At 39.2% G+C, this 13278-nt stretch overlaps 1 protein-coding gene across 2 annotated transcripts in view; it reads left to right on the top strand.

The window, feature by feature from the left end:
- Window positions 1–13278, top strand: part of erbin (erbb2 interacting protein) — a 69631-nt gene that overhangs the window by 32777 nt on the left and 23576 nt on the right. For both annotated transcript variants that reach the window (XM_056736192.1, XM_056736193.1), the window contains exons 4-10: window positions 2088–2166; window positions 2251–2340; window positions 2781–2837; window positions 6425–6488; window positions 6725–6799; window positions 9021–9165; window positions 10753–10825. In XM_056736192.1, coding sequence (XP_056592170.1) covers window positions 2088–2166; window positions 2251–2340; window positions 2781–2837; window positions 6425–6488; window positions 6725–6799; window positions 9021–9165; window positions 10753–10825 — 583 coding nt within the window. The remainder of the gene's footprint in view (window positions 1–2087; window positions 2167–2250; window positions 2341–2780; window positions 2838–6424; window positions 6489–6724; window positions 6800–9020; window positions 9166–10752; window positions 10826–13278) is intronic.

Genomic DNA, 13278 nt, shown 5'->3' on the forward strand with positions numbered 1-13278 from the left:
GCATTTGCAGTTTGGCAACTTGCATCAAATACAGCAAATAATGCTGCCTAGATAGCATTTATTCGGCATAAGCATATTTCGTCACTAAATTAACGGTTTTTTTTGTGATGCGTCTATTTGAATTGATGACAAATTTCTATTTTTGATGCACTACACAGTTGCCAAAGCAAACTTTCATACCAATGGATGTCCATTGAAAATCAAAAAGGAAACTGAGATAGAATCCTTCCATTTTACTGTTGCTGAGATCTTGCGTCATGCTCTCATCTTATTGGTCAATTGTCAGTGTGTATATCGAGATGATGTGCATCTACATCACTTCCAGTGCAGACGACCTCAAACTGTCATGACGAGAGACTGTTTGCTTCCTGTGTAGACAATGTGAGCATCGGTGAAGTCTGTTGTGTGCTTCTCATGAGGGGCGTGAGTTACCATAACACAGTCGCTGCTAATAGTTGTATAGCTGTACGTAAAAGCTGAAATGCACACAAACTCATAAAAGTGTTTAAGTATTTTGATATTCAGATGGGAATCCCAGCATCCTTTTCCCTTTGAGTCAAATGCTTATAATTCCAAGATGTACCACACGACAGCATCATATCAACCCCCATCACATGACAAGTTCATTTGTATTGTACTCAGCATTTATCCGTTTATGTACGTCACCCCGTAACCACTGCTGGCACCCACCCAAAAATGTGTCTGCAGGTTTATAATCGTCACTCCCTTCCTGTCATACTGCTTTTGTTTGTTTTTGCTCAGCGTTTATAGTGTTTCCATAAGTGTTTTTACAAAACTTTAAAATAAATGGAGCGTGATCTTCCCGGTGCGCTGGGGTTAGAACAGACTTGCCTGTGGTGACTGTGCGTGCAGTTAAGAGTTCACATCCGGGTGTTGGAGGGAGGAAATCTTAACATAACTATAATGTCGCACTCCAGCTCCTGTGGTTAGTAGGACAGGAAGCATGCAGGCTAGCGCTAAAGCTTGCTTTCTACACATTGCCAAGTTTTATTTTTAAAGACATGGTTTCGACCTAGTAGCAATATATTTTTGGTTTTTAAAATATTAATATTGAGTTGGGTGCAAGCCTTAATTTGAAATGACAGGTATTTTTTTGATCTCGTCCATTTTTTGAAATGGTTTAAATTTTTGATGTAGTTGTCATTCATTTTGTCATTTTTCTATTTAGAAGACTATCTTACACGCAGTTATTTTTACAGTTGCATCTCAAATATACAAACTGATCAACTTGTTAAACATACCTGGTATATAGCATTACTAATATATTGATCTGACATTATCATAAGACGGATTTATTTCTTGTATTTCTTTTCTTGTATCTGCTCTGTAATAGTATGCGTTTACTGTAAACCTGCTTTGCAACACCCCAAAATACTTTTTAATTAAATTACAAGTGAGCGAGGGAAATTGGCTCGTTAGAGTCAAAAGTCATTCTATGTGTTGACTATTTATTATATTATATAACATTTGATTTAGACTGCAAACTTATTATTCGGTTGAATTACTAAACTAGTGCTGTTAAACGATTAATGGCTATTAATATCCATAATAAAAGTTTGAGTTTGCGTAATATATGTTTGTGTAATTTGCAAATTGATTGTGTATTTATAAACACATACAGGTACATATTTATTTTTAAGATAAATATAGCATGGCACTAACAACGCTAAGGTCGTGGGTTCGATCACAGGGAATTGCACATACTTGGAAACAAAAAATGTAGTGGATAATGCAATGTAAGTCGAAAGTCAAATCTAGCAGGATAGGAACGATCTGTGATGCAAGCAAACGCTGATTGGTCGATCACAAATGACATCGGTGTTGACCGGCTTACATCACAAGATAGTTCTTTTTGATAGTTCAAATGCGGGAAAAACTAAGTCCGCATAGCACAGCACTCTCTACTCGTTTCTGAACTTATACGGTCGGAAAGCACCATTTTCTATGTTTATAAATACAAAATAAATATGCACATTTTCATATACACAAAAATTTTCTTCTGGATGCGATTCATCGCAACAAACATCAAACCTATAACTATTAAAAAAAACTTTTTGACATTTCAGACATCCAAGAGTTTCCTGAAAATATCAAGAACTGTAAAGTCCTGGCCATAGTAGAAGCAAGTGTGAACCCTATATCCAAGTAAGTATACGAGATATATGGGATGAACTTTGTGTGTCTGCATGTCTCCGGTGATGTCATGGAACCACTGTCGTGTCTCCACAGGCTCCCTGATGGTTTCACGCAGCTTCTCAGTCTGACGCAGCTCTACCTGAACGATGCCTTCCTCGAGTTTCTACCGGCAAGCTTTGGCAGGTCAGACATACACACAGACACCGTAACACACCGGTTGAACTCTGCTCGGTCTAGAGAGAACAAGATAATCCGAGCTTTTGTTTCAGTTCAGACAGTGTCTGGGTACACGATCGGATGAAGTATGTACTACTTTAAAATGTAATGAACAACAAACATGACTTCTCTCCAAAATATAAGAAAAACGATTTTTTTAAGCACACGCCACGGGTCTAAGTTACAGATTTCATGCGAATGCGGTATATACAGTACGTACAGCCTGGTGTAGATATTCATTGAGAGATCAGGCCATGCGACGTGTATTTGTTTCACTTGTAGTTCATCTGAGGACACACGGGATACTTTTCATTATTTCTTATTACTTTTTGTTACATTTGTTACTGCACACCGCATACACTTTCACTTTATGAAGTTTCACTTCATTTTTCTCTCTCTGTTTTCAGACTAACCAAGCTGCAGATCCTGGAGCTGCGGGAGAACCAGCTAAAGATGTTGCCAAAGTAGGTGTCGCATCGGGATTGAATTCGTAAAATATTTAAACGTTGATCTTTACCGCTGCAGCAATTCTGATAACCGCATTATAATACAGATGAGCGTCTCTCTCTCTCTCTCCGTGGCTTCAAATTGTTCAGCCGTAAGTAGGAGACACTCCAGTAACATGCTGCGACAGGTTTTATAAGCGATTCTGGCTCTGGAGATGAAAGTGCTTCATACAGGGCTCATTTGTTTGCTTTTGTGTATGAAAACCACAGAATGGGTAAGAAATGGGTTGGGCAGTCGGTCTTGCATCATCTGTCAGTAGAACCAAACAGGCCGTGCATGTTTGATGTCAGGATGCAACAAACTTAGTTCTCTTTTGGTTGGGTGGATTAAAAACACAACGGAAGAGATTTCCAACCACCCAGAACCCTCCAGCCAGAGTCCTGCACGGGTCCTATTTGGTAAACCTGCCCCGCACCCGCAGTAATTAAAAGAACACCCGACCCGTCGCCTGAAAGCAGCATTAATTTCATTCCGCACCCTACCGTACCCGTTTGACATGCACACCGCGACCCAAACCTTAGCCGCATTAAATAGACGTAGATTTGCATGTACACGAAACCATTTATTTTCTCATAGAAAAATATGACTACTGTTAATATCATATGAACAACTATTTTAATACATTAACACATTTCATGAATCACATATAAAAGAAATGCCTGAAATAATTAAAAGAATGTCATCAGCTGTTAATGGTTTCAGCTGATTTCGTCGCAGATTACAAATCAAACACAGAAGTCTCATTCGCTTTCGAAGCTTGATGCGAGGAATGAGAGTGCAAGAATATAACTAGAAGACTACACTGAGAAAATAGTGTTTTCAGTTGCAGTTTATAAAAAATACACCAGCAATGTCACTTGCACCTCTAGATTTTTTAAATGTTTTAATCTAAAATTTTTGAACAACACTAGAAGTCTGAAATGCCCTTCATTTTAATATGAACTTAATTCATACAAGAACAAATTATCAGAGTTATGTTTTCTCCTACATTAAATGGATAGGTTAGCCTACTAGCTAACAATATTGGATCACTGTTGGTTGTCTCTCCTGAAACGCTGCGACACACCTAAAGCTAAGCTGCCATCAAAGCTGAATGAAGTGTAATGCAGGAAAGAGACCGGTAGCAACATGATGAGCTGAACTCTTTATTCAAGTTGTGATAAGAGCATAGAGCATAGTACTCGCTGTCCATCTGTTGCCGCACGATTGCCTATAATGCTCAACACTGAAATTAGAAACCAGCTCTTCAGACAGAGCTTGAACACAAATAAGCACAGGACCGTGAGTTGAAATAGTCTTCTTGGCTGCTGGACCCATGTTCTGCCCTCGCCTGTTTATTACCGTCCCGCAGCTGAACACTGCAGCTGAGCAAATGACACTTGAAGAATTATTCCACACGTTACATCAAATATTAGCAGTTCACCTGACGGGTACCCGCACACTTGCAGGACTCTGCCTCCAGCAACCATTTAGCTACCATCCAGCAACACATGCTTGGACTTTGTTCTGCATCAGGAAGTATACCAGGGTGACATAAACACTCTGTAATCAGAGCGAGAGAGAAAGCTGCCCTCAAATGCATGGCTTACTCATTTACTATTATTAAACTTTATTGTTTAACTTCTTGTTATAGCTCTTAAGATTCAGCCGTGTGCTGCGACTGTTGCTCAGACGATCATTGGAAGGCTTGTTTTCAAGAAGTGTGTGTCTATCGTACTGATGAGCTGTGGATTGCTCAGCACTCTTGGAGTTACCCAGTTGGCATGCTTTAACTCACCCAGCTCCCGATGAATGTAGCCCTCACACGGCCATAGCTAGAACGCAACTAATCTTCGTCTCTCGCTGCCTTTCAATACAATACGCTCATAGATCAAATACAATCAAGTTTGAGTTTATCGTGTTGGCTGTACATAATTCCATTCATTTAGGTATTAATTTCCTGTTTTCTTTGTGTTTGCGATATGACTCACTGTAGGCTGGAGTTGATCTGTGCCCACGTCTGAGCAAACCAGTTGTTTACACTCCACCCTTAACCCAACCTACCTTAGTTGTTCGTGTTAGTCCAGGGTTGGACACAGAGATTAGGACCTGTGTTTATGTGCTTATGAGCAGATTTTGAGCGGAAGTCTATAAACGCATGGCGTGGATTCATTCAGAGGACTAAAGAGATAGTTTAACACCGTATCCAATGTGATGTTATTTTCTTAGGAAGCATTAGATGTGTAGAGAGGACCAGGTAAAACTGGAGCTTTCACTGGTTTGAAGATAAAGTGCAGTCAGGGTTGCCAGATCTCAAAATCAGAAAACTCAAATATGTCACGTCTTGCACGAAGTTAACTTCTGATCTGTGTTTGGTTATAATATAACCATTTATTTACAGAATATTCATATTTTATTTTATGTTAATTTTGTTAAATTAAAACTACTCAACAATTATTGATTCTTTGCCGAGGTCTATCGGAAGATAAGTTTGGGCCAGATAACATTTATACGGAAACCTAAAATATATGTTTTATAATGAAAATCATTATATTGTAGAAAATGCAGTTGTTTTTAAGAATAACCTTATTTTACAATCCAAATAGATCCCAGACAGCTGACGAACATAATCTATCCACTTTTAAAAATAAAAATAATAAGCAACTTGTGGAAACAGTTTAAACGTAGCCCAAATCAGCGGGAAAACTGCAAACCTGGCAATCCTGGCTTCAGTTTGTAACTTTTGCCTGTCTTGCAACATATCGGTTTAAAACTCAAATGATGTCACATTGACGATTCCTGGGAAATCCCACCTGACAGCTCAACTTGTATATCATTATTATTCCGTCAGGGTTAGGCAAAAATGTTTTTCCTATTACGCACCACAGCTTTCAATAATTTACATCAGTCACACATTTTTCTACGGGTATTACTGGATAAGTCAGTTTTCCTCAAGCACAATAAGACAATAAACCCATCACACACTGTTGTGTCCGTGATTCTTGTGACGGCCAAACAGGTTTGAATCTAGTTTACATCATTTCTTGATCCCTGCTCCCTCCCGTAAACAACAGCACTGAAAATATTATATAATTCAATGTTAAAGAAATGCCCTAAAACACTTTAAAGTGTTAGATTTGATTACATTTCAGTTGTAAACATTAACAGCTTTTTTAACAGTTTTATAAAATTCTTTGTATTATGATTCAATCTTTAGCCGCTTCACCGCCGTAAACACTGTAGTTTGAACTTTAGATGTGTATGTGACCTTGGAGATTAAATTTGTGCGTTAAATTAATCAAGTGTTTTATTGGCATTGGCATCGGCTTTGGCAAATTATGGTGTAAAGTCTAAGAGTGTTTTCAAGCAGCCAATGAAAAGTAGATTTGCAGTTTGTGCCCGTTCAATAAATGTCTTTGTCACGGTTACTGCCCAGCCTTATGCCTGTCACACCTACAGTTCATCTAAAGTGGTGACCACCCAGATGTACGTTTGTGTGCAAGCTTAAATCTGTTTAATCCAGGGTTATAAGTGTTTGTAATGTGTGTGATGTGTGTGTTTGCAGGAGCATGCATAAGCTCACGCAGCTGGAGCGGCTGGATCTGGGGAGCAATGAGTTCACTGAAGTGGTGAGTCGCACCTGCCTCTTTCAGGTGTCGTATGCAGGACCGCAGTCTTTTTCTGAGCTGCGCATACATCACAGCTCTCAATGCGGCCAGGTGTCTGATTGATGAGCAGTGAATGCAGACGCTCTCATTGAGCATCCACCTAATATACATCTGCCTCCTTTAATGGTATTCATTAAAGCCAAAGCGGATTTCCTCTCACTGAGAATGTCTCTCTCTCTCTCTCTCTCTCACTGTAGCCTGAGGTTTTGGAGCAGCTCAATGGAATCAAAGAGCTGTGGATAGATGGAAACAAATTGACATTTTTACCCGGGGTGAGTGTTAAGTTACGTTTTGTGGTGGTTCTTCCCAAACCACCTATTTTTAAGGAAACGTAAAAAGCACTATGTTTTATAAATGATTAAATACTGTATGGTCAAAGTTGACGAACACTTTATACATAACCCAGTGACAAGCATAAAGGTTGACTTATAACAATGATTTATATAAAAAATAAAATCTACGAAATTTGGAAATACAAGGATTTAGATGCAGACAGCACCATTTTGGTTCTTATGAAGTCACCATCTGGACCATGATGTTTATAATGCTTTTTTTTTTTTACATATTTATGAGGTCATTTTGTGACAGTCATGAAGCTCAAGCAGAGCGAATGTAGATTTCTATGTAAAAGGTTCATGAGACAATTTTTTGCAAAGATGTTACGTTCACAGGCCCTTAGGAAATGTCTGAAATTTCTGAAAAATCGACAACAAAACGCACAACTACGCAAAAGCAGCACGCCCCTTCCTGCATTACTCCGCCCTCATGCTGTTCAACTAAGACATGAAATGCTTAACTTTATAATTGATTAGATCATGCAAATAATAATGGAAATGAATAAAATAAGCAAAGATATCACAAGTATACACAAGCAGCATACCGATTCCAGATAAACAGTTTCGGGTCAGATTTGCGTTAGTCCGTGTAATCCCAGCCTACGTTCTATTTGCGACACTGCACACGGTACACCAATCACAGCAGACTAGACCATCTGACCAATAAGATCAGTGTACGATTAAAGGAAGGAGGGGTTTACTCAGATGAATCGCCCAACGAATCAATTGAGAGTCAGTCAAGAAGTGAGGCCTATTGAAGTTAGGCCTATTGTTTGAAAATGAAAGTGTTTTTACAACTTGCATGTTCGTAAACTTGCTGTTGGACACTACATAAACCAAAGTATGACCTTAAAAATCAAAATATATTTACTCTTTAAACATTCCTAGAGTAACGCTGAGCTTCTTTCCAGACTGCTGTTTCTTTTAAATAGATAGTAATTATAGCATTAGCGCGCCACTGTGTGCACTGACAGTAATTGTGGATGTGGATTATAGAGCGCCCAATCGATTCGGGACACCCTCTTGAACAAGGCTGCGAAATCTGCTAAAACTCCAAATGGCCTTAATATCAGGGTGACCTCATGACCTCCTTCCTGTGACCAGAGAGACCGGCTTACAGCCTGCACAGTGTGTCCTTGTGCAAGGCCGGGCGGACATATGTTTCTCTCTTTGCAGAATTTAATTTCTTTCAGGTTATTAACGCTTTCGATTAAGCTTTTTATGCCGTACCCAGGAGAGCGGCGAGCACCGGCGGTGATGAATCAACAGCATTGAGCGAGGTTTAGACAGATAACTTCTAATTGGTCGTCACCACGATGCGTCCAAAGTAATGTGTTGTTTGATTTATGCTGGGTGGTGATCACTTAAAAGTTCAAAATGAGTTTAAAATTGAATCTGCTTGATCAATTTTCATGAATGATAAGTTGTAACATTTCCAGTAAATGACCAAAAACATGTGCGAACAAATACTACTATACTACTGGTTTGGAGAAATTAGAGCCCTTCTCCTGGTACTCTATCTGGACTGACAAGGTCTGTGGTAACGTAACCGATCTTTTACCGGCCTAGTTAGATTTCTAAGTGCCCCTAGATTTGGTTCTAGGAAGAAAACCAAATAGCAGAGGCTATTGGGGAATGCCCTGTTGAGGAGGCCACGGTCTGCCCTGAAGTCTAACGCCCTGTTCAGACCGCCAGCGACAAAGCGAGGCCGTGTCATTCCTTTTAATGGGGCACCGGCAACATGAGCGACAGTGACCATTGCCGACAGGAAGTGGGCGTGTCTAGCGACGCGACAAAGTTGAGATTCGCTCAATTTTATGTAAATGATGAGTTTCCTTCGGAACCGACTACCAATAGGAGTAAACCAGCGAAGCCACCAAAGCTAGGAAGACCTTCTAACGAAGTGGCTGGCGGTGTAAACGAATCGTAAGAGATTTATTGAACCAGTTCATGTCTTGCCTTTGGCTTTCAGTCATTTATCTTGACCTCATACCCCCATCTTCTATAATGCTGTTTGTCATTATTTGATCTTAGACTGCCTTCTTTTTCTTTCACCGAAAACGCCACATCCTTTAAAGACACTCGTGGAGTAAATAGACTGTATGAGGTTTGGTAAAATGTATCTACATGAGCAGTAAAGTAAAGTTTTTTTGCACAGATGATCGGGGCACTGAAGCAGCTCTGCTACCTGGACGTGTCCAAGAATAACATTGAGATAGTGGATGAAAAGATATCTGGATGTGAAAACCTGCAGGATATTCTGTTGTCCAACAATGCTCTGGCGCAGCTGCCGGGATCTATAGGTAACCAACACACAAAGCCATAACAATAAGATGGCAAACACCACTAACAATCAAGACAAACATCACTGTTGCTATTATAATACAATTGGAAAGGTATTTGAACACAGCCCAGCCCTAAACAATATTCAACTTTGTCCCTTAATCCCTTAATGCCATTTGTGGTCAGGACATCAATGATACACTATGTGGTTATTATCACAGAATTCTTTCAAATATCATTGTGTGGTGCAGCAATTGGTTTTGTTTTCAATGGAAACTATGGCATTGACAAAGCAGTTCATTATAAGGGTGAGTCAACACACTTTTGACTATTTAAGTGTGTGAAATCATGTCAACATTTGTTCATCCACATGTGGTTGAAAACCTGTATACGAGTCTTCTGTGAACTAAGTAGAAGATATTTTGAGAACTGTCACAGTGGTTTTATGTCCACACAATGGAAGTCAGTATTGTACCAACGTTTTTCCAAAATATCTTCTTTTGTGTTCTGCAAGGTTTGGAACAACATGAGGGTGAGTAAATGATGAATGACAGAAATCAGATTTTTGGTTAACTACCCCCTTCAAAGGGAATCATCACAGATTAACCTACATTATTTATTGAAAGGTTTTTGAAGCCAGAACGTCCTTTAAAGTCCTAGTGAAATTAAAAATGACCATTCTTACTTTTTTGTGAAATATTGCAGCGTTTATAGGAAATAGCTTTTTAAAATTCATGTACCCTCATAATCTTCAGTTAAAATCTGAAAATGCACTTCCGCCCTGAAATGACTATCTATCTCAAATGACGTAAATTAGACGGCTTGCGCGGAGCATCCGTTAACTCCTCCCCTTCAACTGTCAGAATGCTTCGTTTCATTTCAAAATCAACGCAACAGCTGTTTTACACATCCAATCAATTCGCTGTGAAAAACGCAAGCCACGCCCACCCATTTTCACCTTTGAAATTCTTTTTCACTCAGAAATGTGTCAGAATACGGAAGTATAAACGATCACATCTTCCGGTCCAAGGGACTTTAAACTACAAAATAAACACCAAAGGCAAATCTAATATCCTGCTTCTCCATTTTGGATTTCAAGGTTGTGATCTGCTAGTTTCAATTTTGATCTGCTTTGTAACAAACGTACAGGTTAGACGTGTTAATGAGGAGGAGGATTATGGGTAATTCAGTAATACGGTCTCATTACCAAATGAATGGCCCAGTCGGACATACACTAATGAGCAGGCCGAGCCACACGGCCCTTCAACACGAGGCTCGCTGTGTAATAACACCCCCAGCTCACCGCTTAATGAAATCCATTTTAGAGCTCAGTGACTGGCTTTTTTCAAGCCTTTGAGGTGCTCGGCATCAGCAAAAACTCGTTTGTCCCTCTCATGGTTTTTCAATGAATATGTGAATGTTCAGCCTGTGAATCAATTTTCTTTAAGAAATCTTTACTTGGTTTCACTGAAGATTGGCGTGGTCTTATTGTCTTGAGTAAAGTGCTTATGAAGATACCGTCTCAAATAAGAATGGTCATTTACTGAATGCATCAGTGTAAATTGTCATGCATTACAAACTCATTCTCTTTCTCTCTGTACACACAGGTTCACTGAAAAGACTGTCTTCTCTAAAGGTGGATGATAACCAGCTCATGTACCTCCCCGACACGATAGGAGGGTGAGTGAACACCATCTTTTCCAGACACATTGTGAACTGAAAATAAACCACAATCTGGTTGTACAGTACACACGTATGTGCGTACTTATATTTTCTGTCCTGATTTTAGGGGCAAAGTTTGGCAAAGGCTTAGTTTACCAGGTTATGTAGAATAATCTGATGTTCTTAAAAATAGGTCGCAAATGCGATCATACGTGTGGGGTAAAATTTCACAGGGTTGCATTTTTTTTGCCAAAGATTTATTTAAACATGTAAAGTGATTTATGAGAGGTGAATGTCACGCTTGTGATAAGTGCAGGAAAGAGCAAGCAGAGAGCTTGTGCACTCCCTCTGTCTCCAAACTAAAGTGTGTGTTTGACTAAATTCGGTGTGGAGAGCGATCGCCCTAAAGGCATCGCAGGACAGACTGCTCCATCTGCTTTTAAAATGCTCTCACGGAACAATGATGTCATATTTTGATCGTTCTGTGCAGCGCTTAATGAGGTTGAACAAGTCGGTTTCTGAACGGTCTCTCTCTCCCTCACACTTTGATCAAAAGCAAGGTCAGAAGACAGAATACATGTTTCACGTGGCGCATTCAGATAATATTTTTTACCTGAATTACAGCTGGGTGTGAATGTTCCCTTTTCTTCCCTGACAAGTATTCCGTACATGCAGCTGACATAAAGCAAAAATCCTAACCAGTGAAGTGTTTTGAGTGTTAACTTCTGTCTTTTGCGATGTCATAACAGCTGTGAATAACAAACAGCGCGTCAGTGTTATTCAGAAGCTATTCAACTGATTTGTTTTGTCGAAAACAACTCGTATGTCTGAACTCACAAGACTCGCTGTCTGAACCCATCAAATCAGCCTCTCAAAAACACATCAGAACACAAGCGTGCTTAGACCTGTAAGATTAGGTAGATTTGGTATTTCAAGTTTATGAGTATTACAATGTGTAGTAAAGTACATGCATAACAATTTAGTTCGGAATTGCTTTAGTATTTTGAGCTAGCTAATTTTATGCAATTTTATGTGGAAAGAAAACCCCTGTTTAGCTTCTACCTCTGACTGGGATTGTTGTTCAAAATGAAGGCCAGTGGCAAAATGACAGCTTTTTGCAAAGAGGGCAATAAAGGAGGATTGTGAAGTTCGACAGATAATATGTGTCAGATAATTTCATAGCCAATATATTACTTGAAAGAAGTTCTAAAACTAAATAAAAACAACTGTATAAAATAGCAAAACAATGTTTCTTTGCTCTTATTTTGGGTTCACAGTTCACGAGTAGTGTACTTTTATACTTTATACCCACCACCGAAGACAATTATTGACCTAGGAAAACCCCTGCCTGTTAACCAGTCAGGTTAGATTCGCCCCTTCAAGTGCGCATGTGCATAAATAATGGAACACAAGTGTTAAATCGCAACTATGAAGTGGTCTATAGCCAACTATTTTAAAAGACAGAGTGACAAATTAACATCATTCAACATTCATAACTCGATTCATCAACTGAGGTCATTATTATTACTTTAAAAAGGGTGCAACCAAATTGTAAATTGGTTGAGAAAATGAGTCACACGGTGCGACCAGTGGAAAAATGTTTAGAGCCCTGCATGCAGTAAATACAAGAATCAAGATGACAAAATATGTAAACAATGCATGCTGGTCATAGTGATGCTGTAAATATTTAAACCGTTTTTAAAATAAAAGTGTTTTGAGTAGCACAAAGAGTCGTGTAGTCAGCCATTGTTGTTTTAGTTGTCAAGTACTAGCGCACCGCATGTGCATGACATCACACATTTTCATGGTTTACCGAGATATGATAGTGGTATAGTTAGCCTTTCATGCCCCCAAAATGAGGCTAAGCGGTCAAAATACATTAAAAGACATTCCTGTCTTTTTTTTGGAATGTTAAAGAGTAAACAACTAGGGATTTTTAAGGTCCTACTTTTGTTAATGGAGTGTCCAACAAGAAGTTTATGTACGTAGACGGTGTAAAAACACTATTATTTCGTAAAAATAGGCAGGTATTCTTACCTTACTTCTTGAGTGACTCTCAAATGATTAGTTCCACCATTAATCTGTGTAATCCACTTCTTTCCGCCAGCCTAGTCTTTTGTGATTGGTCAGATGGTCTAGTCTGCTGTGATTGGTCTACCGCGAATGTGGCTCACGAGCTACAGTGTTTGGGGGAGAAAAGGGAAGTTTTCGCGGACAATCCTAGCAAAACGTAGATTATATGTAGTGACATAATCCGCTGCGGTTTGCAAATCACGCTAGGGACGACTTGTTTCCGTGATTCATAGTCAACTCCCTTTTTTCCAAGCCAATAACTTTGTTCATTCACCTACATATTTACAACTTGACTGCTTACTTTCAAACACGGCAACATTGCCCAATGCATAAAATGTAATTTGCATGATCTCATGTTATGTACTCTTAAATGCTCTCTACCATTATGAACACAGAAT

Source organism: Triplophysa dalaica, chromosome 22, assembly GCF_015846415.1.
Source record: "Triplophysa dalaica isolate WHDGS20190420 chromosome 22, ASM1584641v1, whole genome shotgun sequence".
Taxonomy (NCBI): Eukaryota; Metazoa; Chordata; class Actinopteri; order Cypriniformes; family Nemacheilidae; genus Triplophysa; species Triplophysa dalaica.